The sequence below is a fragment of the Pongo abelii genome, chromosome 1 (assembly GCF_028885655.2).
Source record: "Pongo abelii isolate AG06213 chromosome 1, NHGRI_mPonAbe1-v2.0_pri, whole genome shotgun sequence".
NCBI lineage: Eukaryota > Metazoa > Chordata > Mammalia > Primates > Hominidae > Pongo > Pongo abelii.
Genome location: NC_071985.2, coordinates 226566357 through 226590699, shown reverse-complemented (window position 1 = coordinate 226590699; position 24343 = coordinate 226566357). Strand labels below are relative to the sequence as shown.

At 55.1% G+C, this 24343-nt stretch overlaps 1 protein-coding gene across 10 annotated transcripts in view; it reads left to right on the top strand.

Moving 5' to 3' along the window:
• CAMTA1 (calmodulin binding transcription activator 1) overlaps window positions 1-24343 on the top strand; it is a 979133-nt gene that overhangs the window by 851298 nt on the left and 103492 nt on the right. For all 10 annotated transcript variants that reach the window (XM_054557106.2, XM_054557095.2, XM_024253799.3 and 7 more), the window contains 2 exons: window positions 18730-18870; window positions 20334-22180. In XM_054557106.2, the coding sequence (XP_054413081.1) occupies window positions 18730-18870; window positions 20334-22180 (1988 nt within the window). The remainder of the gene's footprint in view (window positions 1-18729; window positions 18871-20333; window positions 22181-24343) is intronic.

The following is a 24343-nucleotide window of genomic DNA, read 5'->3' as shown; positions in this document are numbered from 1 at the left end:
TGGTGAGTCAGGAGGCGGGTGCTCGTACTAGCTTCGTGGCTGCCCCTCTATGTGGCCCCGGGCCAATGCCCCACCCTCTCTGCACCCCAGTACCCCTTCTATAAAGGGGTAGCAAGAATCTAGCAGCCTCTGCCCTAAGACCAGCATTTCCAGCCATCTCAGGGGCTCGGCTCAGCTCCTCCACCCCTGCGCACTGTGTCCAAGGGGCTGAGGCTGCTAGCCTGTCCCATTTCCTGGGAGGTGGAGTCACTCCAGAGGGCTCAGCTTTGTCCTGCAGAAGCTGCCCTGGCTGAGTGCACTCCAGGGCTGGAGGAAGTGGCCTGGAACCTCCTTTCTGGGGCTTAGTCAATGCTTTCAAAATAAGGGTCCTAAGGACTCTTGCCTTGAAAGGGTGACCAGGGTCCAGGTGCTTCTGGAGCTCCTCCCACCCCTCAGTGTTCACATTTAGAGGTGAGTTCCTGCTCAAAACAAGTCTTCAGTCAGGAGGAGGATTTGCCTTCCTGACTTTTCTGAGCCTTCTGTCTGCTTCTTCTTAGGTCACTAGAAGGAATTCCTCTTGTCAGATTCCACTGGAAAATTAGGGCCCCTTTGCTGGACGGAGGCCCCATCCACATGGCCGGGGAGCAGCCCCAACCCCACTGGGCCCCAGCAAAAGTTCCAAGAGATTGTGTGAGCCAGAGATTAGCCAAGGGGGTGCTCCCAAGGGAAAAGATGCCTGTCAAGGTGGCTCCTACAGTCAGAGGCTGCTGGCCTGGGCCCTCCCAAATTCTTCTCCACACACACAGACAGCCCTTCTCCTTCAGCCATATGCTCCCCATTTTCCCTGGAGCTGCCCATCCATCCGACAGGAATGCCACCTCCAGGTGGGGTGGGAGGAATTAGGCTTTATGAACTCCAGGGGGTGGAAACCAGTCCGGAGCCAGCCTCCAATGCTGAACTGGAGGGAACTGTGAATGCCTGCTCAAAAATCTGCAGTGCATCAGAAAATTATGTAAAACTACAACAAACTCCCCATAAATCTAATAACACTCGGCTCTCTGGTGTCTTGGGGCAGGGGGGAGCAGAGCCGCACACAATTACTCGGCACGCGCGTGCGTGTGCACGGCTCTGACAGAGACACAGTCTGAGAAACACCGCCCTGGAAATGCGGCTGCAGGAGAAGGCGCAGGTGCCGATCAGGCTTGGAACACACATAGGGCACCAGCTAAGTGTGTCCGGGGAGAGCAGAGGTGTGCTGAGAGCCAAAAAGACCTCAGATTTGATTCCAGAATCGGGCGGGTCACCCAACACTGGAGCCAAACACATTAGCTTCATCCCATTTCCACATAAATCACGTGCCTTCGAAGACTTCACAGTTTGATTTCCTGATGTTTCCAAATTTCCCTGCCCGCCAGCGGAGTTGTCAGCGGTTTAATCACAATGTTGTGCTTCTCAGGGGTGAAGGGAGATGGGTCTGCAGCCTTCGCCTCACCTGCTGTGAGATGGGGGCTCTGTGACCTTATGCCCTGGGAATCTCACCAGGCTGATTGAGAGAATCCCATCCTGGTCCTTGCAGCTGTGCCCTTTGGTCAGAAGGGGGCTTCCCTTCCACCTGCAATCTGAGGAATGCTTCCTTCAGATGAAAAAAAAACACACACAGAAATAAGTGAAGATGGCTGATAGGAATTCCCAGGACATTCCCAGAGATCTTTCCTGTCTTTTGGAATCCCTTCTGTAATCATGAGAATATGGGCCCTGCTGCTATGAGGAAGACCAAAATAACAGTGGCTTCAATGAAAGGGAGGCTCCTTTGGCTTTCATGTCATAGTTCAGGGTTGATGCGGCAGCCCCAGGGTCAGGGATCGGCCACCCAGGCTCCCTCCAGGTGGCTGCTCCCCATTCCTAGGGCTTTGCCCTCTTTTACATGGTCCAAAATGGCTACTCCAGCTCCTGCCATTGCAACTGCATTCCAACCAGTGGAAAGAGGAGAAAATAAGGTGGAGGGTGAGTTCCTTCCCTTTAAGCCCACAAGTTGCATATATCATTTCACCTCTGGTGTCGTTGGACAGAATTTTGTCATATGGTTACTCCTAGGTGCAAGAGAGTCTGGGAAGTGTCGTTTTTTGCTATGTAGTTCCATCCTAACGTACTTTGGGGAAAGAGGTTCTGCATGTGAATCATCCAGGGCTGAGTAGAGCTGTGCTTAGCCTGGGGTGCCCCTGTGGGCTTCAGCTTTCTGGCTCATAGTGCACAGAATTGCCCATCTCAGTCCAAGGCCTGGCAATGACTGTCTGAGGCGCCGTCTGAGGCCTGGAGTTTATAATACGCAAGTGATCTAAAGCTTGGTGTGTCTCATCCTGGAAATTCCGGGGTCTGTTCCAATGCAGCTGGTCTGAGACAGCACCAGATTTGCACCCAGTAAACCCCCCTAGTGTGAGTGAGGAGCTGAAGGGGGAGTCCTCTCCTCCCAGATCAGCCCCTGAGAGACGACTTTGAGTGGAGTCGACTGCTCTGCCAGGCAGGCTCTGTGCTTCTCTCCTGCCAAGCTGGCAGGAAACTTGCTCAGTGATCTTGGGCTGCTCAGAGTCACAGTGGTTCTAAACTGCCATGCCCCAAACCTTGCACCCTTGGCGCCACTGGAACCTACGGAAAGCCAGATGGAACCGTTTCCTCGGAGAAGATCCTCTCCCTCTGAGCCCCCGTGGCTTTCTTCCCTGCCCATTTCCTGGCAGCCTAGGAGGGGATGGCACGCCAGGCATTTCCCAGCAAGCTGTTGGTGAGGTTGTTCCATCCGGAGTGAGTGGCAAGGGCATGACTTTTAAGCTATGTTCACAGCCCTTCCCGTGTGGTGATCTTGTCCCAGCTCTCCCGCCTGGAGGCTCCTCTTGGAGTGCCCTGGCTGGCCAGATGGCCCCGCAGCCATGAGCAAGGCCTGGGCCTTCCCGCAGGCTTCGAAGGCCCAGAGATCAGCAGGCAGCTCCCCCAGCCACCTCGGGGTTTAGCTCCACCCTGCCTGCCCGCCCCAGAGCTCCGCTGGCATCAGGCCAGAGTACTCAGGCCTCTGGGGCAGGTGTCCTCTGCGGCACTGGGCGGGCAGCAAGAGGGCTGGCTGTGGAATCAGCAGAGCCCCAGGGCCTATGCCCACACCACACAAGTGCTCTGTGCACCTCCATGCTTCTGCACGGGCACATGATGTATCCACAGGCACGAGTGTGTGTGGATTCAGCACCTCCACCCCCACACTTCCTCCAAAAGCAACCTCACCTCCATGGTAGGTGCTGGAGGCCATAGTGAACATGAGGCCACAAGGGCCACGTTGAAAATGGAGGTGGAGGCCATCCTGAATGTGCGGTGGAGGCCATAGTGAGTGTAGGTGAAGGCCCTGGTGAGTTTGGTGGGGGCCCTGGTGACTGAGGGTGGAGGCCCTGGTGACTGTGAAGGTGGAGGCCCTGGTGAGTTGGGTGGAAGCCCTATTGAGTTGGGAGGAGGCCCTGGTGAGTGTGAGCAGAGGCCCTGGTGAGGTGGATGGAGGCCCTAGTGACTGAGGGTGGAGGCCATGGTGACTGAGGGTGGAGGCCCTGGTGACTGAGGGTGGAGGCCCTGGTGACTGTGAGGGTAGAGGCCCTGGTGAGGTGGAATGGAGGCCCTAGTGAGTGTGAATGGAGGCCCTGTTGAGTTGGGTGGAGGCCCTGGCAAGTGTGGGCTTGCTTGTGCTGTCATGGCCCCCACAGTCCATCTCCCCTAACACACTGGTCCTCACCTGCAGCCTGTTGGGTTTTCAGGGGCCAGGGTGTCATCCCTGCCAGCCTTCAGCACCTGTAAGGCAGTGCTGCCGAGACACCACACCGTTTCCAGTACCGGGCCTCGGATGGGGTGGCTGCAAACGGGAGCCCCTCATTGCTGAGCAGTGGCTGCAGTGGCAGAGAAATCTGCTCAGAGCGGCTGCTTAGCCAGCACCTGCTCTCCAGGGACCCAGCTCACACTGGGAGAGGTCACAGAGCCCAGGATCCCCAGACCCCCAGCCTCCCTCCCTCTGTTCCGGAGGCCCTCGCTGTTGCCAGTACCCAAGCCTGGGCTTGTATGTTCAATGCGCCTTTTGTTTTCTCATAATTTTTCAGACAAAGACCAAAGATCCAGAAGGGGGGGGCTGTGTTTATTTGTTTTGTTTTTTGCTTAGATTGTAATCCTGGTGATTATAGAATATCAAGAAGGAAAATCAACAAAGCCTTCCTTCCCGGGGCTCGTGGAACCGTTCCTGGTCGACCAGCGCCACCTGGTGGCCAGTGGCAGCGGACCCGTTCGGAGATGGGAGCCCCAGGTCCAGGCCTCCAGGCCACCTGGAGTTTGCAGGCGGGGGCCTGTCCCACCCCCGCCTCTGGACCTGGTATCTGAGATGTGCTGGGAGGCTGTTGGGGATCTGCTCTGTAATTCTGGAGTGATAGGGCTTGGGGTGGGCCTGGAACTAGCAGCAGGAGACCCTAGGGAGAGGTACCTGTGCCCACCTTTTTTCCTCTCCAGCTCAGTCGATCCTGATCCAGTATCACCTGGCTGGCTGGGGGCAGCGGGCTGGGAGCTCCGAGCCTGACTAGGAGCAGGTATCCCTAAGGCTCAGCCAGAGCCCATCGAGGAAGGACAGCAGCCAGCTTAAAAGTCTCAAAGATGGCCGGACGTGGTGGCTCACACCTGTAATCCCAGCACTCTGGGTGGCCGAGGCAGGAGGGTTACTTGAGCCCAGGAGTTCAAGATCAGCCTGGGCAACATGGCGAGACCCTGTCTCTACAAAAACTAGAAAAATTAGCCAGATGTGGTGGTGCACACCAGTAGCCCCAGCTACTTGGGAGGCTGAGGTGGAAGGATCGCCTGAACCTGGGGAGTTCAGGGCTGCAGTAAGCTGAGATGGCGCCACTGCACTCCAGCCTGGGCGACAGAGCAAAAACTTATCTAAAGAAAAGAAGAGAGAGAAGAGAAGAGAAGAGGGTCGGGCGTGGTGGCTGACACCTGTAATCCCAGCACTTTGGGAGGCTGAGGCAGGTAGATCACCTGAGGTCAGGAGTTTGAGACCAGCCTGACCACATGGTGAAACCCCGTTTCTACTAAAAATACAAAAATTAGCTGGGCATGGGGGCAGGTGCCTGTAATCACAACTACTTAGTAGGCTGAGGCAGGAGAATCACTTGAACCTGGTAGGTGGAGGTTGCAGTGAGCCAAGATCATGCCATTGTGCTCCAGCCTGGGCAACAGAGTGAGACTCCACCTCAAAAAAAAAAAAAAAAAAAAGAGAGAGAGAAGGGAAGAGAGCTGCAAAGACTTTTCCCCCATGGAGCTACAGGTGTGGGCACAGTAAGGAGTTGGGGGATCAGCCCCGGGTGGGAGAGAGAGGGGGTGTTGTTAGAGGGACTCTTTCCGGCCAGCAGTGTTCACTTAGAAGCATGTTCCAGGGTCCCTACCTCTGAGCAGAGACTTCTGGGATAGGAGCAAATGGATGAATGTCAGGAGTGAGCTCGGGCCCCCCAGGCCACCCAGTTCTGGGGCTCAGAGGGAGTCGAGCCGGCTGCAGTCTTACCCTGGAATCCACCAAGGCCGCAGAAAGCCTGAGCAGAGACAGTGGTTCCCCTCAGAAGCACCTGGGAGGGGCTGAAAGGCAGGCCCTTCCCCAGACATTCTGACTCCCTAGGTCTGGAGTGGGCTCCAGACACTGAGTTTTTTGTGAAGCTAGGTTCTTGTGCTGGGGTCCCCAGGACCATACTTTTTAAGGAACCCCGGCCTATAGCAGCCTCTGGCGAGGGGCCAGCCAAGAGCAGGACCAGCACCTCTTTGGGCCACAGGCCCTCCTTTCTCACATCTGGGTGGGAGGAGGGCAGGCGTTGGAGGCCACATGGAGCTTAGTCTAGCCACACTCCCAGAGGAAGCCACTCCCCGGCATGCACTAAGTACTGGGTATATCATTTCTGGATGTTCCAGGACTGCACGAGGACTTTCCGTAGACTCTGAGCTAAGAAATACGACTCTAGAAGTTTCCTTGTTTTGCAGCTGAGGTGTTGGTGCCGGCACATGGTGGGGCCTTGCCAGACACCTGTTGACTTGCACTTGTGAGAAACCCTGGAGTTGCATAAGAGGAAGCACATCTGTGTCCCCACGGCAGCCCGGACAGCAGCTCTGTCCCTGAGAGCAGAGGCCCGGCTCCCTGCCTGCATCTGCAGGGCCTGGGAGTCTTGGGGGAGGCAAGGATAGTGCTGGGGGGTTCCTGGAGAGGATTTCCTCTGCCTTTTACCCTTCCCTTTGGGAAGGAGCTGCTGGCATGAGGAGCAGGCAGGGCAGGTTCCTGGAATCTCCAGGTAGGTCCCAGCCCTCTTCCTGGCTCCTGCCAGAATGCCTGCAGCCCCCTTCCAACCTGGCACGGAGGACAGCAGAGGGTGGGCATGGAGCGGCTGACTTGAGTGTGGGGCTTGCTTCCTACTTTGCTCCCAGGATCCAGGTTTGTTTTGCAAATGTTGGTTTCTCACTCCAGCTAGTTTTATGGAGCCGATCCAGCCCCCAAGTAGGACTGGAAGAGAAATACTGCTTTTGATTTGCTATCTCTCCTGGCATCTTGCTGCCCAGGGCTGCTTCAAGACCACACAGCTGCTTCCATGACAGGAGTTCCCCCTTTTGTGGAGTGTGCCCCTGTGCTGGTGTTGGGGATACAGGGCCCCACCGACGTCCTGGGCCCTGACTGCTATGCAGAGCTGATGCTGAGCCCTGCTAGGTGCCAGGGAGTGGTTCTGTCAAAGTTAGAATTCGTTGCCAACATTCAGATCTCCAGATTTTCAGCCTCTCTTTAAAAATGGAAGGCTCCAGGCCAGGTAGTTGGGAGCTCAGAGGCGGCTGCTCTGTGGACCGAGCCTGGCTTCTTGAGGCGCTACCTCCCAACACACCAGGAGGCACCTGAGTCCAGGGCCCTAGAGCAATCTTACCGGAGGCAAGATGGAAGCATCCAGAATCCCACTTGGTCCCCCACCCCTCTTTCCGAGTGGCCTGGAGGGGCAGATCACCCTGAGGCTCTGACGCTGCCAGGCGGCCAGCACTCCTAGCGCACTCACGCTTCATCCACGGTGCAAAGAATTCCCAGCCTGGTAACAATGCCGCTTAGCACATCAGGAGAAGATTCCGAGAGCCTCAGGATGGCTCTAAAATGCCACTTTGTATGTCGCTGAGCACCTTGGAGATTTCCTGTGAGGCCAGGTGCAGGGGTAAAGGACATGCCACCCCACATGCTCTGTATTTCCTAATGATGGAGTCACTGGCCGGGCTGGAATGGCACCTCTCCCTACCCCTCATTGACAAGGTCCGTCCCACCTGCAAGAAGAAAGAATACGGGAAGGTCAAGCTCTCAACACCCTGGCAGTCTGCTGGACCCTCCACCCCCGTCTTTTCCAGAGGGCGTGTGATGTTGGGACGAAGCCCATGCCCCCTGGCAGAGGGAGGACTGTGATGCCCCAAGAGCGAGCACCAGAAATGACAGGCTCACTGGGGACACGACAGATAGGTCCCCGCACGTGCACACGGCGGGCGCACGCTCCATCCCGTCCCCCCTCAGCCTCTGTGCTCCTCGAAATGAGATTTCTGAAAATTTTGTCCTCAGGACCAATAGGCGAATGAGAGTTGAATGGTGAGATCGGGAAATTGAATAGTATGTGGGTGTCTGGATATGAGAAGTTAAATCCAATGAAAATTTCATCCAGTTGAACCAAGAAATCAGAAACAGGGCCTTTATTCCTGTCAACAAGAATACAGTGAAAATTAAACCAACCCGGCTGCCATTTCCCATTGACCTTGTCGCCATGGAGACAGCCTTCTAGTGTCAACAACACCGAGGACTCCGAAGGGGCCTCATTCACTCCAGGAGAGGCACGTGGCCGCTCCCTCTCCCGTCCGCCTCTGGCACGTGGTTCACAAGGAGAGCAGCCACACATCCAGGGTTGCTGGAGAGCATCCCAGCTTATACCAGCACCTGGACAAATGACCACAGCACCCTTTCTTGGCTCCCAAGGTGACCTGGCTTGACTAGTTAAATGGCCACCCTCTTTCTGGGTCTTTCTTGGGCGGTGGGGTACCTAGGTGGGTGGACTGGACGAGCCCAGATGGAGGAGGAGGACAGGGCCCCCCCACAGCCCTCCAGAAAAGGACACTGCCCCTTGTCCTTGCCACCTGCTCATCACAGCACCCAGAAATCTCTTCTCATGCGAAGGAAGGCCAAGCGTGGATTCCAGCAGGTGCCGCCTGTGCAGTTACCATGGTGACCAAAGCTCCAGGTGGCCTTGCCCTGTCATCCTTCCAAGAGTTACTGCCCCACAGAGCAAAGGGGGCAGGTAGCTGGCTCTCACCCGTTCCAGGGGCCACCAGGGGCTGAGGCAGACTTCTGGAGTTCTCTCTGTCTCCTCATCCAATTCCTTTCCAAAGTCTTCCAGGCAGGACTGCAGAGCAGAGAGCTTCCCCTCTCGCGAGGCTTTCCACCCTGGCCCGGGCAGATCTCCTGTGGATGCCATCACATCATAATCCAGGGGTGGGGCCACCTACCTGGATAGGGCCCAATGGCATACAGTCAAGTGAACCGGCAAGAGGCGCCCACTTTCCAGATGAAGAAACTAAGATCCAGAGGAAGCAAAGATCTTGTTCTAAGATCACACAGTGTGTGAGGGAAAGAGCTGTGGCCACATGGGGGCCCCGACCCCAGGCCAGCATGGTGCTGGCCTGGCCCGTCTCCCACTGTTTCTAAATCCTCGCCCCTTCTTCCCACATAGCCAGCACAGGGCATTGCACTTGGAGGTTTTCTCTGCCCTTTGGGAAAGCCCCACCACTGCATGGGACAACCACATCAGGAATGAAAGACAGCCAAGACGAAGCTGCCCCTCAGCCCCCTGCCATCCCTCAGGGGGTCCCCTCCCCACTCCCACCACACTCTAAATGAGGAGGCCCTGTCGTGGAGCCAAGCATTGCCCCCACACATCCTGTACAGTCTGGAATGAACTCTTCTTAGCTTCTTTTGGTTTTTATAGAAATTCCCCCCAAATGCGCCCCTAACCAGGCACAAAGCCTGCTGCTGTGACAAGGCCAGCGCACGCCTCAGGGAAGCCCCAGCGCCCAGGTTTGGATGCAGCGTTGCTGAGATGTCCTCCTTGCAGCAGCCTCCCAGGTTTCCTTCCCCCTTCCTCTCCTGCTTGCTCTGATTTTCCAAGAGCAGGTCCCCATCAGGCCCTGCCTCCCAGTTCCTCCCGTGGGAGGCTCAAGGAAGAGTTTCTTCTGCCCTGGTCTGGGTGGCTTGGCCAGATGAGTGACAGCTGACCTGAGCCCGAAGTGAGGAAATCCCAAGTGGGGAGCCAGAGCCTCGGGAGCTTCTGCCCACTGAGGCCCCTGCCAGCAAGGCCTGGCCCCTCTGAGACAGCCCAGCACCTGCGAAGTCAGGGAGGGCAGGAGACGAAGCTGGGCATCCAGCTTGGGATGACAGCATGTGGTCCAGCACCAGGACCCTGAGTTTCCTGCACAGTCACCAGACCCTGGTGAAGGGGCAGCCGAGGGAAACCAGACTCCACTCCAGGAAGTGAAGTGAGTCTTGCTGCTCACGGCCAGGACCCTCTACCTCCACATGAGGTCGCTTTTCTCCTCTGCCCACCACCGAGCTGCTGTCCAGTCTTCCTCACCTCCTCCTAGGAGCTGGTCCTGGCAGAGCTGAAAGCCAGGCAGGTCGCCCAGTGGAAAGAGCTTGCATCTGCAGCCCCTCCTCACCCCCCACGCACCTGCTGTGTGACCCTGGGCAAGTTACATAACTTCTCTGAGTCTCGGTTTTGGCATTAATAAAATGGGATAATATATTCTACCTCAAGGGATCACTGGGAGGTTAAAGATGTCATCTCTAGACTCGAGCTTCTCAAACTTGAGTGTGCATCAAAGGCCTATTAGGACATGGATGCTGGGCCCCAAACCCCAGAGTTTCTGATTCTGTAGGTTGGGGCGGGGCCTGAGAATGTGCATATCTAACAAGTGTCAGGTGATTCTACTGCTGTGGGGGCCACACTTTGAAAACCACTGCTCCACAGAAGAGTGTCTGGCCCCGTGCCCTGCCCACAGCAGAGGCTCAGTGGAGTACATAGTATTATTATTATTTTTTCCCCTTCTTTTTTTGAGACAGGGCCTCACTCTGTCACCCAGGCTGGAGTGCAGTGGCCCGATCACAGCTCACTGTAGCCTCGACCTCCCTGGGCTCAGGTGATCCTCCTGCCTCCGCCTCCCGTGTAGCTGGGATTACAGGTGCCCACCACCACACCAGACTAATGTTTTTATTTTTTGTAGAGACTGGGTCTCGCCATGTTGCCAAGGCTGGTCTCAAACCCCTGGGCTCAAGTGATCCACCCGCCCCATCCTCCCAAAGTGCTGGGATTACTGGCATGAGCCACCACACCTGGCCTTGTTCTTTTTTTCTTTTTGGAGTCAACATATAAAGATGCTCACATACTGCCTGGCATGGAGGATATGTCCAATAACTATCATTGTTTTTGTTGTTATTATTGAGACATGAGCTCTGCTTATAGCTCACTGAGGGAAATGATGAACCAATTAAAAAAAAGAGCTAGGGAGGGCATGACTGATTGAGAAATTGGCCATTCACTCATTCACTCTACCAGCCTTTATTAAGCATCTACTATGTGCCAGGCATTGTTCTGAGGATGGGAGACGAGCAGTGAACAGCTTGGCAAGGCCTGCCCTCAGGATCCAAACTCCAGCTCCTAGGGACAGGCATGAGCAGCCGGGAAGGCTATTGTGATTTCTATACCCATAGTTCTCAAACTGGAGCATGCATTTGAATTCCCACGAGGGCCCCTTAGGACACAGGTGCTGGGCCCCATCCTGAGTCTGTGATTTGGTGGGTTTGGGGAGGACCTGAGAATGAGCCAGAGGTGGGGGCTTGAGCTGGGCTGTGCTGGAAAGAAGGGTGGCATTTAAAGTGGTAGAAGGGCCAGGTGCGGTGGCTCAAACCTGTAATCCCTGCACTTCAGGAGGCCAAGGTGGGTGTATCACTTGAGGTCACGAGTTCAAGACCAGCCTGACCACCATGCTGAAACCCTGTCTCTACTAAAAATACAAAACTTAGCCAGGCGTGGTGGCGCACACCTGTAGTCCAGCTACTCAGGAGGCTGAGGCATGAGAATTGCTTGAACCCAAGGGTCAGAGGTTGCAGTGAGCTCAGATTGCACCACTGCACTCCAGCCTGGGTGACAGAGTGAGACCCTGTCTCAAAAAATAAATAAATAAATATATTAAAAATAAAGTAGTAGAGGAGAGAGGCATTCTGGAAAGCCCCTGATGTCAAAACCCCTTGAACTGTACACACACACACACACACATACACACCTATACATACACACACCTATACACATACACACCCCTACACACACACCCATCTATACACACACAAGCACACACCTATACACACACACACCTATACACACACCCCATACACACAAGCACCCCTATACACACAAACACACACACCTATACACACACCCACACACGCATACACACACACCTATACATGCAAACACACCCACCTATACACACACACCTACACACACCTATACACACCACACACACCCCTATACACAAACACACCCACCTACACACATACCCACCTATACACACACACCTATACACACAAACACATCTATACACCCACAAACACACCCATCTATACACACACAAGCACACACCTATACACACACCTATACACACCCCTAAACAAACCCACCTATACACACACCCACACACACCTATACACACCTATACACACCACACACACCCCTATACACACAAACACACCCACCTATACACATACTCACCTATACACACAAACACATCTATACACCCACAAACACACCCATCTATACACACACAAGCACACACCTATACACACACCCCTAAACAAACCCACCTATATACACACACCTATACACACCCACACACACCTGTACACACACACCTATACACACACACCTATACACACACCCACACACCTATACACACACACCCCTATATACACACACACCCACCTATACACACCTATACACACACCCACACACACCTATACACACACACCTATACAAACACACACCTGTATACACAAACACAACCACCTATACACACACCTACACACACCTATACACACACACACCCCTATACACACAAACACACCCACCTATACACACACACCTATACACACCCATCTATACACACCGTTATACACACAAACACACCCACCTATACACACACACCGTTACAAACACACCTATACACACAAACACACCTATACACACACCCCCTTAAACACACACACCCACCTATACACACACACCTATGCACACAAATACACCCACCTATACACACACACACCTATACACATACCCACACAACCTATACGCACATACCTATACACAAACACACCCACCTATACACAAACACACACCTATACAACACACATACACACCTATGTACACACCCACACACCTATACACACCGATACGCACACCTATACATACAAACACACCCACCTACACACAAACACCCCTATACACACACCTATACACACCCACACACCTATACACACACACCTATATACACACCCACACCTATGCACACACACTGATACACACCTATACACACATCTACATACACACACACTGATACACCCACACCTATACACACACCTATATGTACACACACCTATACATGCACACCTATACAGACACACACACCTGTACACACACACGTGTGCAGTGCATAGAGCAGGGTTGGTGTGGACCTCTAGCCAGAGCCTGAGGATGGGAGAGGCCCGAGCCCCCATGTGGGGTGTATTATTCAGCCTGCTATGGTTTGAATGTTTTCCTCCAAAACTCATGTTGAAATTGAATTCCCAATGCAACTGTCTCTGGAGGTGGGTCCCCATGGGAGGCGTTTAACTGCTTTACTTAGGGTTTCTGGGAATGGATTCTTTTTCTTCGCCCTTCCACCATGCAATGACATAGTAAGAAGGCCCTCACCAGGCACTGGCAGTTTGATATTGGACTTCCCAGCCTCCAAAACTATAAGCCAATACACTTCTGTTCTTTATGAATTTCCCAGTCTGTGATATTCTGTTGTAGCAGCACAAAAAAGACGAAGACTAAAACACTGCCCTCACAGAGTGCCACAGACCCGGGCTTAAACAACAGAAATTGATTGTCTCACAGTCTGCAGGCTGGAAGTCCAAGATCAAGGGGACATTGGGGTTGGTTTCTGGTAGGGCCTCTCTTCCTGGGTTGCAGACAGCCGCCTTCTTACTGCTTCCTCATATAACCATTTATCTAGGCATGGGCACTCCTGGTGTCTCCTCCTCTGCTTATAAGGACACCAGTCCTGTTGGGATAGGGTCCCACCCATGTGACCTCACTTAACCATAATTACCTCCTTAAAAGTCTGTTTCCAAATACAGTCACATTGGTGGTTAGGGCTTCAACCTATGGATTTGGTGGGGGACACAATTCAGTTCATGACAGAGGAAAATAGGATGGCCCTACCATGGCTCAGGCTTAGCCTGTGTAGCTGAAGCTCTCCGCCGCTTCCCAAGCGCCTGGGATGGAGCAGCTGCAACCCAAGAGGCTCTCGGCTGGCAGCCTGCCCCATGTGGGGTGAAGCCCCTATTCCTTCCCCCAGCCCTCTCTTCTAGATCTCAATTACTCTCTTCCCAGCGGTTGGCCGCCTCTTGGGTAAATTGTTCATCAGAAGATGCTCTCCAAAGCATGGGCCACATGCTGTTGTCATTGATTTCATTTTGATTATTCATATTAGTGGAAGCGCTGCTGCCTTGCCATGGGCCATAATTAGGGTAAACATCTTGTACGAGGGCTAGGTCAGCATTGGAGTGGGCCCTGGGTTCCTGCGACGGCCACTCCCAGCCTCAGCTCTGCAGGCCGATCCTCACACAGGCCGCGCTGCAGGCAGCCCTGTCCGAGAGAATGCAGTCCCCGGCCTGTGTTTCACAGGGCAGCCGCAGGGCTTCTCGGGTAGCTGTAGGAGGACACCTTTCGAGGAGCCAGCATCCTGCTTCCCAGTGGCCAGTGTGACCATCCTGCCTGCCCCTGTCTTGTGGAACCCCATGCTGGGGTCTGGCTTATCCCACCCCATGCCAGCCCTTTCTTCTCTCTGGTACTTCCCCTGACCCAGCCTTCCGGGGGATACAGGTCTCTCTCCACCACCTGAGCAGACCAGGGACCACCACCCAGGCTCCAACTATGCGGAGCTGCAGAGAGGGTCCCTCTGTCTGGGATTCAGTTCAGGCCGTTCTGTCTGAGAACGGGGAGTCAGGTACTGCCCGGTGAGGTACAGTGAGCAGGAGGGGACAGATGTGACCCAGAGCCACCAGGACATTACCTTTCTTGGAATTCCTCTTTCTGTGCCTCCTCCCTTACATGACATGTCATGACCTTACATGTCATGGGAGGTCACGTGATCAAGTGTACTTTTAACGTGGTTTCCCTTTTGCTGCTTTAAAAAGGGGAAGGGGCTGAGGGGGAGGCCGGCATGCATGGCTATTAACCTTCCTTTCATAAAGCGCTTTTTCCCTATAGAAATCTCCCTTCCCGCTGATTCATTCCGTGTTGGGAAGCAGAGCATGACATGTTAAAAGCCGTCTTGATAGTATTTGATATTCAGTGCTAACAACTCACCACCTCAGAGGGAGGGGCTTTTCTCCACCCACCCACCCCCAACACCAGAGCAAGGAGGGAGACAATCTGCATATTGGATGTGCCAAGACAGTAGGTAATTTGCATTAAGCATCCAGAAACTCTCTGCTTGCAATCTGTCACCCTTCACTGGGTCTTCATTTTATAACCTTCACAACATAAGGAGGAGAACAAGAGGCAGAGAGAATGTGGTTGCCGCACCCCCATCGGGACTGGAGGAGAAACCTGGCCTGATCGGCAGTTGTCAGAGCAGAGGGGGCCCTGATCTGAAATGCCAGGAGACTCTTCCAGCCAGGGGATTCAAAAGCCTCACTATGCCAAGACCCAAGACCCTCGAGTGGGGTGTGGCCTGAAGGCCGAAGCCAGAGGTGGGGCTGCCCTGAAAACAGCTCATCTCCCCAGACAGCAAAGTTCAAACTCAGCAAGGATCTTCCCAGAGAACATGTGGCCTGGCTTGGCAAGGGGCACCTGCTCAGAGTTCCCACAGGGAGATGCTCCCGTGGTGAGCTCTGCAGGGGTTTCTGCTCTTGGACTTGCAGTTCCCTGCTGAGTTTAAGCTTAGGACAGAGCTGCCTGTTCTCCCATCCTAACGGCATGTGAGACAGAGCTGCGTGTTCTCCCATCCTAACGGCATGCAAGGAGCCTCTGCAGAGCTCTAAAAAAAAGTACCTGGCACCACCCCAGACCAATGACGTTAGAATTTCCTATATGGGGCCTGGGTACAGCCAGAGTAGGGGACCCACAGCTGGAACAGACCACTGCCCGTGCAGTGGTACAGAGGGGAGTCTCAAATCCTGCCCTGTGGCCTCTGGAATGTGATTTGGGCTGTCGCCTCCCCTCCTGAGCCTCTGTTTTCTTATCTGTAAAATGAGTCTGGAAATGTCTGTAGCCCAGGAGTGCCCTGGGCATAGGGACAGGCCAGAGAGCCTGTGACCCCTCATCCTGCCTCCACCAGGTCCTTTCTGCAGTAATCTGTCTTCCGTATTGAATCTCTAGGTAGAGGTTTATTTAAGAAAAAGGTCCCATAGCTATGATGAGGTTTAAAAGCCCCTGGGCCAGGCCTTCCCTCCAGCTGTCAGGGACAAGGTACTTAGGGGGCTGCTGGAGAATTCCTCCAGGGAGCCCAAGATGAAAGCACTGTCCACCTGAAGAAAAGTGGGCTGTCAATGCTGCCACCTGCCTGCCTGCGCCTATCACATGTTCGCCGATCACAAGTGATGAACATGGCAGCTTGGCAAACAGGTGCCACTCAGCCCCACCCATCCCCCTCAGTGACCCACCAGAATCCCAGGCCCCCTGACAATAAGTGAAGATGCAGGAGGCAGAGGGTGCTGCAGACCTCAGAGGAGCCTCTTCAGAGTGAAGCAGAGGGGAAGGAAGGAGAGCGGACACCCGGGTCAGGCGACAGCACACACAGAGAAGGAAAGCAGCACCCTGAAGGTATTCCTGCCAGATCCCAAGCCTCACACATGGGTGATTTCCTTTGAAAAACTATCAGAGGCTGGGCACGGTGGCTCACGCCTGTAATCCCAGCACTTTGGGAGGCCAAGGCAGGTGGATCACAAGGTCAGGAGTTTGAGACCAGCCTGGCCAATATGGTGAAACCCCATCTCTACTAAAAATACAAAAATTAGCCAGGCGCGGTGGCAGGCGCCTGTAATCCCAGCTATTCAGGAGGCTGAGGCAGAAGAATCGCTTGAACTCAGGAGGCAGAGGTTGCAGTGAACCGAGATCGTGCCACTGCACTCCAGCCTGGGCAACAGAGTGAGACTCTGTCTCAAAAAAAAAAAGAAGAAGAAAATAAAAACCATCAGAGTTATAATTAAAGGGAGAGCTCTACACCCAGGAACAGAGGCATGAGATGAATGGCCACCACGGAGATCTACCCGCAGCGTTCTGGGGCTGAGCCATCTGTGGATTTCACAGCAAGAAGCTTCCTGCCACAAGCCCAGTCCCCATAGCATCAGCCAGGCCCCAGGGCAGGGCCAGCACTGCCTGCTGGGTGTCACAGTCATCACTGTCATCACCATCATCACTAGTGATGTTATGACAACAACTACCCTTTTTTTGGGTATGCACAAAGTGCCAGGCATGTAGATCGTGTTTTCTCCTGGCCAGTTCTCCAGGCAGGAACTACTATATGCCCACTTTACAAGTGAGGAAACTGAGGCTCAGAGAGGCTAAGTGACTTGCCCAAATCCACACAGCAAGATCAAAACCTAGACTCAGACCAGGTACAATAGCTCACACCTGTAATATCAGCACTTTGGGAGGCCAGGAGTTCCAAACCAGCCTGGGTAACATAGTGAGACCCTTGTCTCTACAAATAATTTTATTCTTGTTTTGAGATGGAGTTTTGCTCTTGTTACCCAGGCTGGAGTGCAATGGTGCAATCTTGGCTCACTGCAACCTCTGCCTCCCGGGCGATTCTTTTGCCTCAGCACCCCCCAGGTAGCTGGGATTACAGGCATGTGCCACCATGCCCAGCTAATTTTGTATTTTTAGTAGAGATGGGTTTCACCATGTTGGTCGGGCTGGTCTCAAACTCCTGACCTCAGGTGATCCGCCCACTTTGGCCTTCCAAAGTATTAGGATTACAGGTGTGAGCCACTGTGCCTGGCCTCTACAAATATTTTTTTTTTAAATATCCAAGTGTAGTGACACATGCCTATAGTCCCAGCTACTCAGGAGGCTGAGGCGGCAGGATCACTTGAACCCATGAGGCCAAGTCTACAGTGAGTCGTGTTTATACCACAGCACTCCAGCCTGAGCAACAGAGTGACACCCTGTTTCAAAAAAAATTAATAAGTAAAACTTGGACTCAAATCCAAGTCTGAATCGAGCCAGCTCCTACCTGCCATGTCGACACTCTCCTTGTACCCCTACGCTCTAGAGCACTTCACAGAACTGGGGCCGGTGCTGTGAGGGTTAGCGGCTGTCCTCCTGGAGCCGGTGGGAGAGGAGCTTCAGCCAAAGGAGGAAGGACATTGCTCTTGTATCAATAAAGCCACTGGCCTCTCCCTATCTCAACCCTGTGCCCTACTCCTCCGCGCCTGGATCCCCAGCACCAGCTCCAGCCCCAAAGCTGCGAATCCACTGCCTCTGAGCCTGGCCCCACTAGAGAGAGCTGGATTGCTCCATGCGCCAGACTCAGAACTTAGCCACCCCTTGGCCGGGTCTGCTCCAGCTGAGAAAACTGCTCTGCTGGAAAAGTCGGTTTAGACTTCCAGCCCCCATCCTGCCAGGCAGGTGGGGAAACCCCAACCCCAACCCCAACTCCAGGAACTGCAAAAGTGCAGGGAGGAAGGTTGAGCCCAGATCCTGGGGTGGCTGTTCAGATGGCTGCCATCAGTCAGCACTGGGCACTGAGGTACCTGCCGTCCAGGCCACGTGGGCCCTTCAGTCCCATCCCCATCTCCCCTGGCCTTGCCTGCATCTGCACTCCCTTTGGGGCGAAGAAGTCTGGTGAGGGCAGGAAGCCAGAGTCTTGCCCTCCAGGATGGGGCCACCTCCCCACACACTCCTGGGAGAGGCATTGGTCCTCCCGGCTCGTTGCTTGTTGGTCCACCACCTCTATCCTGAGTCTCCACAGGAGGCTCACAGGCTGGGAGGTCCCTCAGCCTCCTGTTCACTCTCCTTCCGTCCTTGTTGCCTTTCTCTTCCATTCCAGCACCGCTGGGAAGAGCCGCCTCGTGCACTCTGACTTTAGGGAAACAAAAGCAGAACTCTATGCGGTCCACTCCCTGGGCTGCACCATAGTGAGGGGGAGCGAGGAGTGTGAGGAAGAGCTCAGAACCCCCGATGGGAGCAGGGGGTCCAGCGGGGGCAGCCTGGCCTCCCTTCCCCTCCTCCTCTCCTACTCATCAATTTGCCCCAGGAGCTGGCTCTCCAGCAGAGAGAGGGCTGCCCTCAGGGAGGGCCTGGGTCCTACCCCTTGGCTCCACCCAGGCCCCCTCTGCACCCACGGGCTCTGACAGCCCCCCTGCCTCTCTCTCCGCAGTCCATGGCATCAAGTGGACCTGCAGCAATGGGAACAGCAGCTCGGGCTTCTCGGTGGAACAGCTGGTGCAGCAGATCCTCGACAGCCACCAGACCAAGCCCCAGCCGCGGACCCACAACTGCCTCTGCACCGGCAGCCTGGGTGAGCCGGGGCTCCCGGGGGGGCTCCACGGGGACAGAGGGCCCTACCAGGCAGCCGTCATGGCTGTCCTCTGTGGGAATAGCCATGACATCTAGTGAGGGAGGAGGGGGACAGTCAGGGACTGGGCGACACCACCGCACCCAGCACAGACACAAGGCAGGCCTTCCGCCTCGTCCTGCCCTGCAACTGGCTGGCAGTCCACTCTGGGCAGGAGGGAGCAGTGTCCAGAGGGACAGCTTCCTCCATGGGGCAAGAACTGGGGGGGCAGCAGAGTTGGGGGATCGAGGAGCTCTGGGACTCAGGGCCTCTCTGTTCAGGCCCACACTCTTGGGCATCCTCTGCCAGAGGGCACTGGGGTCTTCAGGAAGACCTGCCCTGCGTCAATGACACCACACAGGCTCAACCTCCTTCTTTAACCTCTGTCTCCTCCAAGAACATAAAGCGTCCCACGCTGTCCTTCCTAATGTGTCTGTTTTTCTGATAATGGTATTTGCTCTTTGAAATGTGTGTCCTCTCTCCCTGGGCTGACTTAATTAGATAGTCCCATTAGAGGGTCGTGTCACTTCTCTGCACAGTCTTGGTGCATTTAGGAGTCTTGGTGGTGAGGCCGTAACAGGATCAGGGAGAATTCGCCCTTTCATCAAAAGCAAAGTGACCCTCATCAGATGAAATGAAAATGGTGAAAATATCCAGTGGGAGGGAGAGAAAAGCCGTCCTGGCTGCCGGGGCTGGAGGAGCTGCCAGAGAGGCTTTGCCAAGCTCAGAAATGCTCAGCTCCTGAGGCTTGTACATCTGAAATGAGGAGCAAGGGCTCTGTCCCTGCTTAGGACCTAGAAGAATTTTTGTACCCCAGAGAGCTGAGGGTAGGCCTGGGGTTACATACCTTTCTGCCTCTGGAGCAGGGTCGAGAACCCTCTTTGGTCCTGGGGCCTGAGAGCTGGTCCCGAGAGTGCATTTCTATCACCTCCCCATTGACCTCTGGTTGCCAGTCCCCAGGGGTGGCTCCTTACTGGGACACAGCCTGAGCAACTGTGGGAAGTTGGGGAGGGGAGGGGGGCAGGATACCAACATAGCCACCCTCCCCAGGCTGACCCCCTCTTGCCAGCAAAAGCCCTTCCAGGTGAGTGGTGTCTGTCTCTGATGGCGGAGGGGACTTTCCTGGATGTTGACATTCTCTCCACCTTCTCCTTCCCGACTTCCCATGTGCTTCCTCTTCGAAAAGAGCATCAAGGCCAAAGCCCCTCTGATCTTTGGAGGAGGGTCAAAGGGGCGTGGGACGGCCCCCGGGCTTGGGGTACGTGTCCAAGGGTTGAGGGTCTGTGGCCTGCCTGGGGTACCGGGCCTGGACTCTGCTGTGGGGCAGGTCCGCCACGGTCCTAGCTCTGACTCTCTTTTTGTGTGTGGGTGTGTGTGCACGTGTGTGCCTGCGTGTGCGTGCGGGTGTTGTGTTCTGAACTCTGCAGGAGCTGGCAGCAGCGTTCATCACAAGTGTAACAGTGCCAAACACCGTATCATCTCGCCGAAGGTGGAGCCACGGACAGGGGGGTACGGGAGCCACTCGGAGGTGCAGCACAATGACGTGTCGGAGGGCAAACACGAGCACAGCCACAGCAAGGGCTCCAGCCGCGAGAAGAGGAATGGCAAGGTGGCCAAGCCCGTGCTGCTGCACCAGAGCAGCACCGAGGTCTCCTCTACCAACCAGGTGGAAGTCCCCGACACCACCCAGAGCTCCCCCGTGTCCATCAGCAGCGGGCTCAACAGCGACCCGGACATGGTGGACAGCCCGGTGGTCACAGGTGTGTCCAGTATGGCGGTGGCCTCTGTGATGGGGAGCTTGTCCCAGAGCGCCACGGTGTTCATGTCAGAGGTCACCAATGAGGCCGTGTACACCATGTCCCCCACCGCTGGCCCCAACCACCACCTCCTCTCACCCGACGCCTCTCAGGGCCTCGTCCTGGCCGTGAGCTCCGACGGCCACAAGTTCGCCTTCCCCACCACGGGCAGCTCGGAGAGCCTGTCCATGCTGCCCACCAACGTGTCCGAAGAGCTGGTCCTCTCCACCACCCTCGACGGTGGTCGGAAGATTCCAGAAACCACCATGAACTTTGACCCCGACTGTTTCCTTAATAACCCAAAGCAGGGCCAGACGTACGGGGGTGGAGGCCTGAAAGCCGAGATGGTCAGCTCCAACATCCGGCACTCGCCGCCCGGGGAGCGGAGCTTCAGCTTTACCACCGTCCTCACCAAGGAGATCAAGACCGAGGACACCTCCTTCGAGCAGCAGATGGCCAAAGAAGCGTACTCCTCCTCCGCGGCGGCCGCGGCAGCCAGCTCCCTCACCCTGACCGCCGGCTCCAGCCTCCTGCCGTCGGGCGGCGGCCTGAGTCCCAGCACCACCCTGGAGCAGATGGATTTCAGCGCCATCGACTCCAACAAGGACTACGCGTCCAGCTTCAGCCAGACGGGCCACAGCCCCCACATCCACCAGACCCCCTCCCCGAGCTTCTTCCTGCAGGACGCCAGCAAACCCCTCCCCGTCGAGCAGAACACCCACAGCAGCCTGAGTGACTCTGGGGGCACCTTCGTGATGCCCACGGTGAAAACGGAGGCCTCGTCCCAAACCAGCTCCTGCAGCGGTCACGTGGAGACGCGGATAGAGTCCACTTCCTCCCTCCACCTCATGCAGTTCCAGGCCAACTTCCAGGCCATGACGGCGGAAGGGGATGTCACCATGGAGACCTCGCAGGCGGCGGAAGGGAGCGAGGTCCTGCTCAAGTCTGGGGAGCTGCAGGCCTGTAGCTCTGAGCACTACCTGCAGCCGGAGACCAACGGGGTGATCCGAAGCGCCGGCGGCGTCCCCATCCTCCCGGGCAACGTGGTGCAGGGACTCTACCCCGTGGCCCAGCCCAGCCTCGGCAACGCCTCCAACATGGAGCTCAGCCTGGACCACTTTGACATCTCCTTCAGCAACCAGTTCTCCGACCTGATCAACGACTTCATCTCCGTGGAGGGGGGCGGCAGCACCATCTATGGGCACCAGCTGGTGTCGGGGGACAGCACGGCGCTCTCACAGTCAGAGGACGGGGCGCGGGCCCCCTTCACCCAGGCAGAGATGTGCCTCCCCTGCTGCAGCCCCCAGCAGGGTAGCCTGCAGCTGAGCAGCTCGGAGGGCGGGGCCGGCACCATGGCCTACATGCACGTCGCCGAGGTGGTCTCGGCCGCCTCGGCCCAGGGCACCCTGGGCATGCTGCAGCAGAGCGGACGGGTGTTCATGGTGACCGACTACTCCCCAGAGTGGTCTTACCCAGAGGTAAGCTGCCGCCGCTGCCACCACCTGTCACCTCCCCTCCCACCCACCTCGCTGGCCCCTGCGCCACCCTTCAGAGGAAGCTCTGGACCATAAAGATGACGTTTTCCCCTCCTTGTGTCCCCACGGCACTTGAACACCTCCGTCTTTCACGCAGTGGTTCTCAAACTTCACTGGGGCAAGTAGCTTTAAAGTCAGGGGGTCCTTGGCCGGGTGCCATGGCTCAAACCTGTAATCCCAGAACTTTGGGAGGCTGAGGCAAGGAGAATCATCTGAGCCAAGGAGTTCCAAACCAACCTGGACAACATAGTGAGACCTGGTTTCAACAAAATTTTAAAAAAATAAGCCAGGTGTGGTGGGGCCTGCCTATGGTCCCAGCTATTCTGGAGGCTGACTCCGGAGGAGCACTTGAGCCCAAGAGGTTGAGGCTGCAGTGAGCTGTGGTTGTACCACTGCACTCCAGCCCGGATGACAGAGTGAAACCCTGTCTCAAAAAAAAAAAAAAAAAAGAGAAAAAGTCAGGGTATCTTTGGAGGCAAAACGCTCCCCCAGCTCCAGCCAGAGTCATCTGCTGTTTCTCGATTTATGTGTTGAGTCCATCTATGTTTTGCTTTGCTTTTTATTGAAAAGGAGTCCCAGGGTTGCTTAAAAAAATTCAAAAGTCACCATTGGCCAGGCTCAGTGGCTCATGCCTGTAATCCCAGCACTTTGGGAGGCCAAGGTGGGTGGATCACCTGAGGTCAGGAGTTCGAGACTAGCCTGGCCAACATGGTGAAACCCCGTCTCTACTAAAAATACAAAAAATTAGCTGGGCGTAGTGGCACGTGCCTGTAATCCCAGCTACTCGGGAGGCTGAGGCAGGAGAATCGCTTGAACCCTGGAGGCGGAGGTTGCAGTGAGCCGAGATTACGCCACTGTACTCCAGCCTGGGCGACAAGAGTGAAACTCCATCTTAAAAAAAAAAAAAAGAAAGAAAAAGTCACCATCATAGATCATCTACGTCCACAGCCTTCACCCTACTTCTCTAAGCCAAACAAAAACAAAAACAAAAAATCTCTCTCAAAACTGAACAGGGCACAGCTTCTGAAGAGTCATCCTGAAGATCCTTCTTAAGTAAACCTGGCTTTCTGCAAAATTCAACACAGGTCATAGGATGAAGGATGCCAACCTGCACCCTCCCCCAGCCCCCAGGCCACCTCAGCTCCTGGGGATCTGACTTTGAGAACCACTACTCCAAAGACCAAAGCATCTTGCCTCAGGGACACAAGCAGCAGAGGAATCTCTGCTTTTTCTGTAGAGCAGAATAGCACAGGAAGGGGACAGAGTGGCCCAGGCTTTCCCTAAATAACCTAGTGCAGACAAGCACGTGCATCCTGACCTCTACCCAGCCCATCTGGGTGCTCAGAGACCAGCATGTGCATCATGGGCCCTGATTGGACACTGCCCGGGAGATGGCTGCCCACGGCCCACTTGGTTGGAGAACACCAAAGAAGGGGGGGCTCAACTTCCTCATCCTTCTTGCCCGCTGGCAAAGCTAAGAAAATCTGTGTACAGACGCCCCCAGCTCTCCCATCCCCGATAGGAAGAGCCCAGAAGGATCAGACTGGGCTTCCTCTTGGTGTAGGTTGGTGTGACCGTGTTTCTGACCCCCCTGCTGTTTTTCTTTTGTTTTTTTGTTTTTTGCTTTTTTTTTTTTTTTTTTTTTTGAGAAGGAATTTCACTCTTTTTGCCCAGGCTGGAGTGCAATGGTGCCATCTCGGCTCAATGAAACCTCCGCCTCCCAGGTTCAAGTGATTCTCCTGCCTCAGCCTCCTGAGTAGCTGGGATTACAGGCACGCCCTGCTGCATCCAGCTAATTTTTGTATTTTTAGTAGTGACGGGGTTTCACCATGTTTCCTAGGCTGGTCTCAAACTTCTGACCTCAAGTGATCCACCTGCCTCGGCCTCCCAAAGTGCTGGGATTACAGGTGCGCGCCACTGCATCCAGCTAATTTTTGTATTTTTGGTAGAGACGGAGTTTCACCATGTTGGCCGGGCTGGTCTCGACCTCCTGGCCTCCAGTGATCCGCCCACCTCAGCTTCCCAAAGTGCTAGGATTTCAGGCGTAAGCCACCACACCCGGCCCTGACCTCCTACTCTTACCAGTGACTCTGAGCTCAGTGGCAC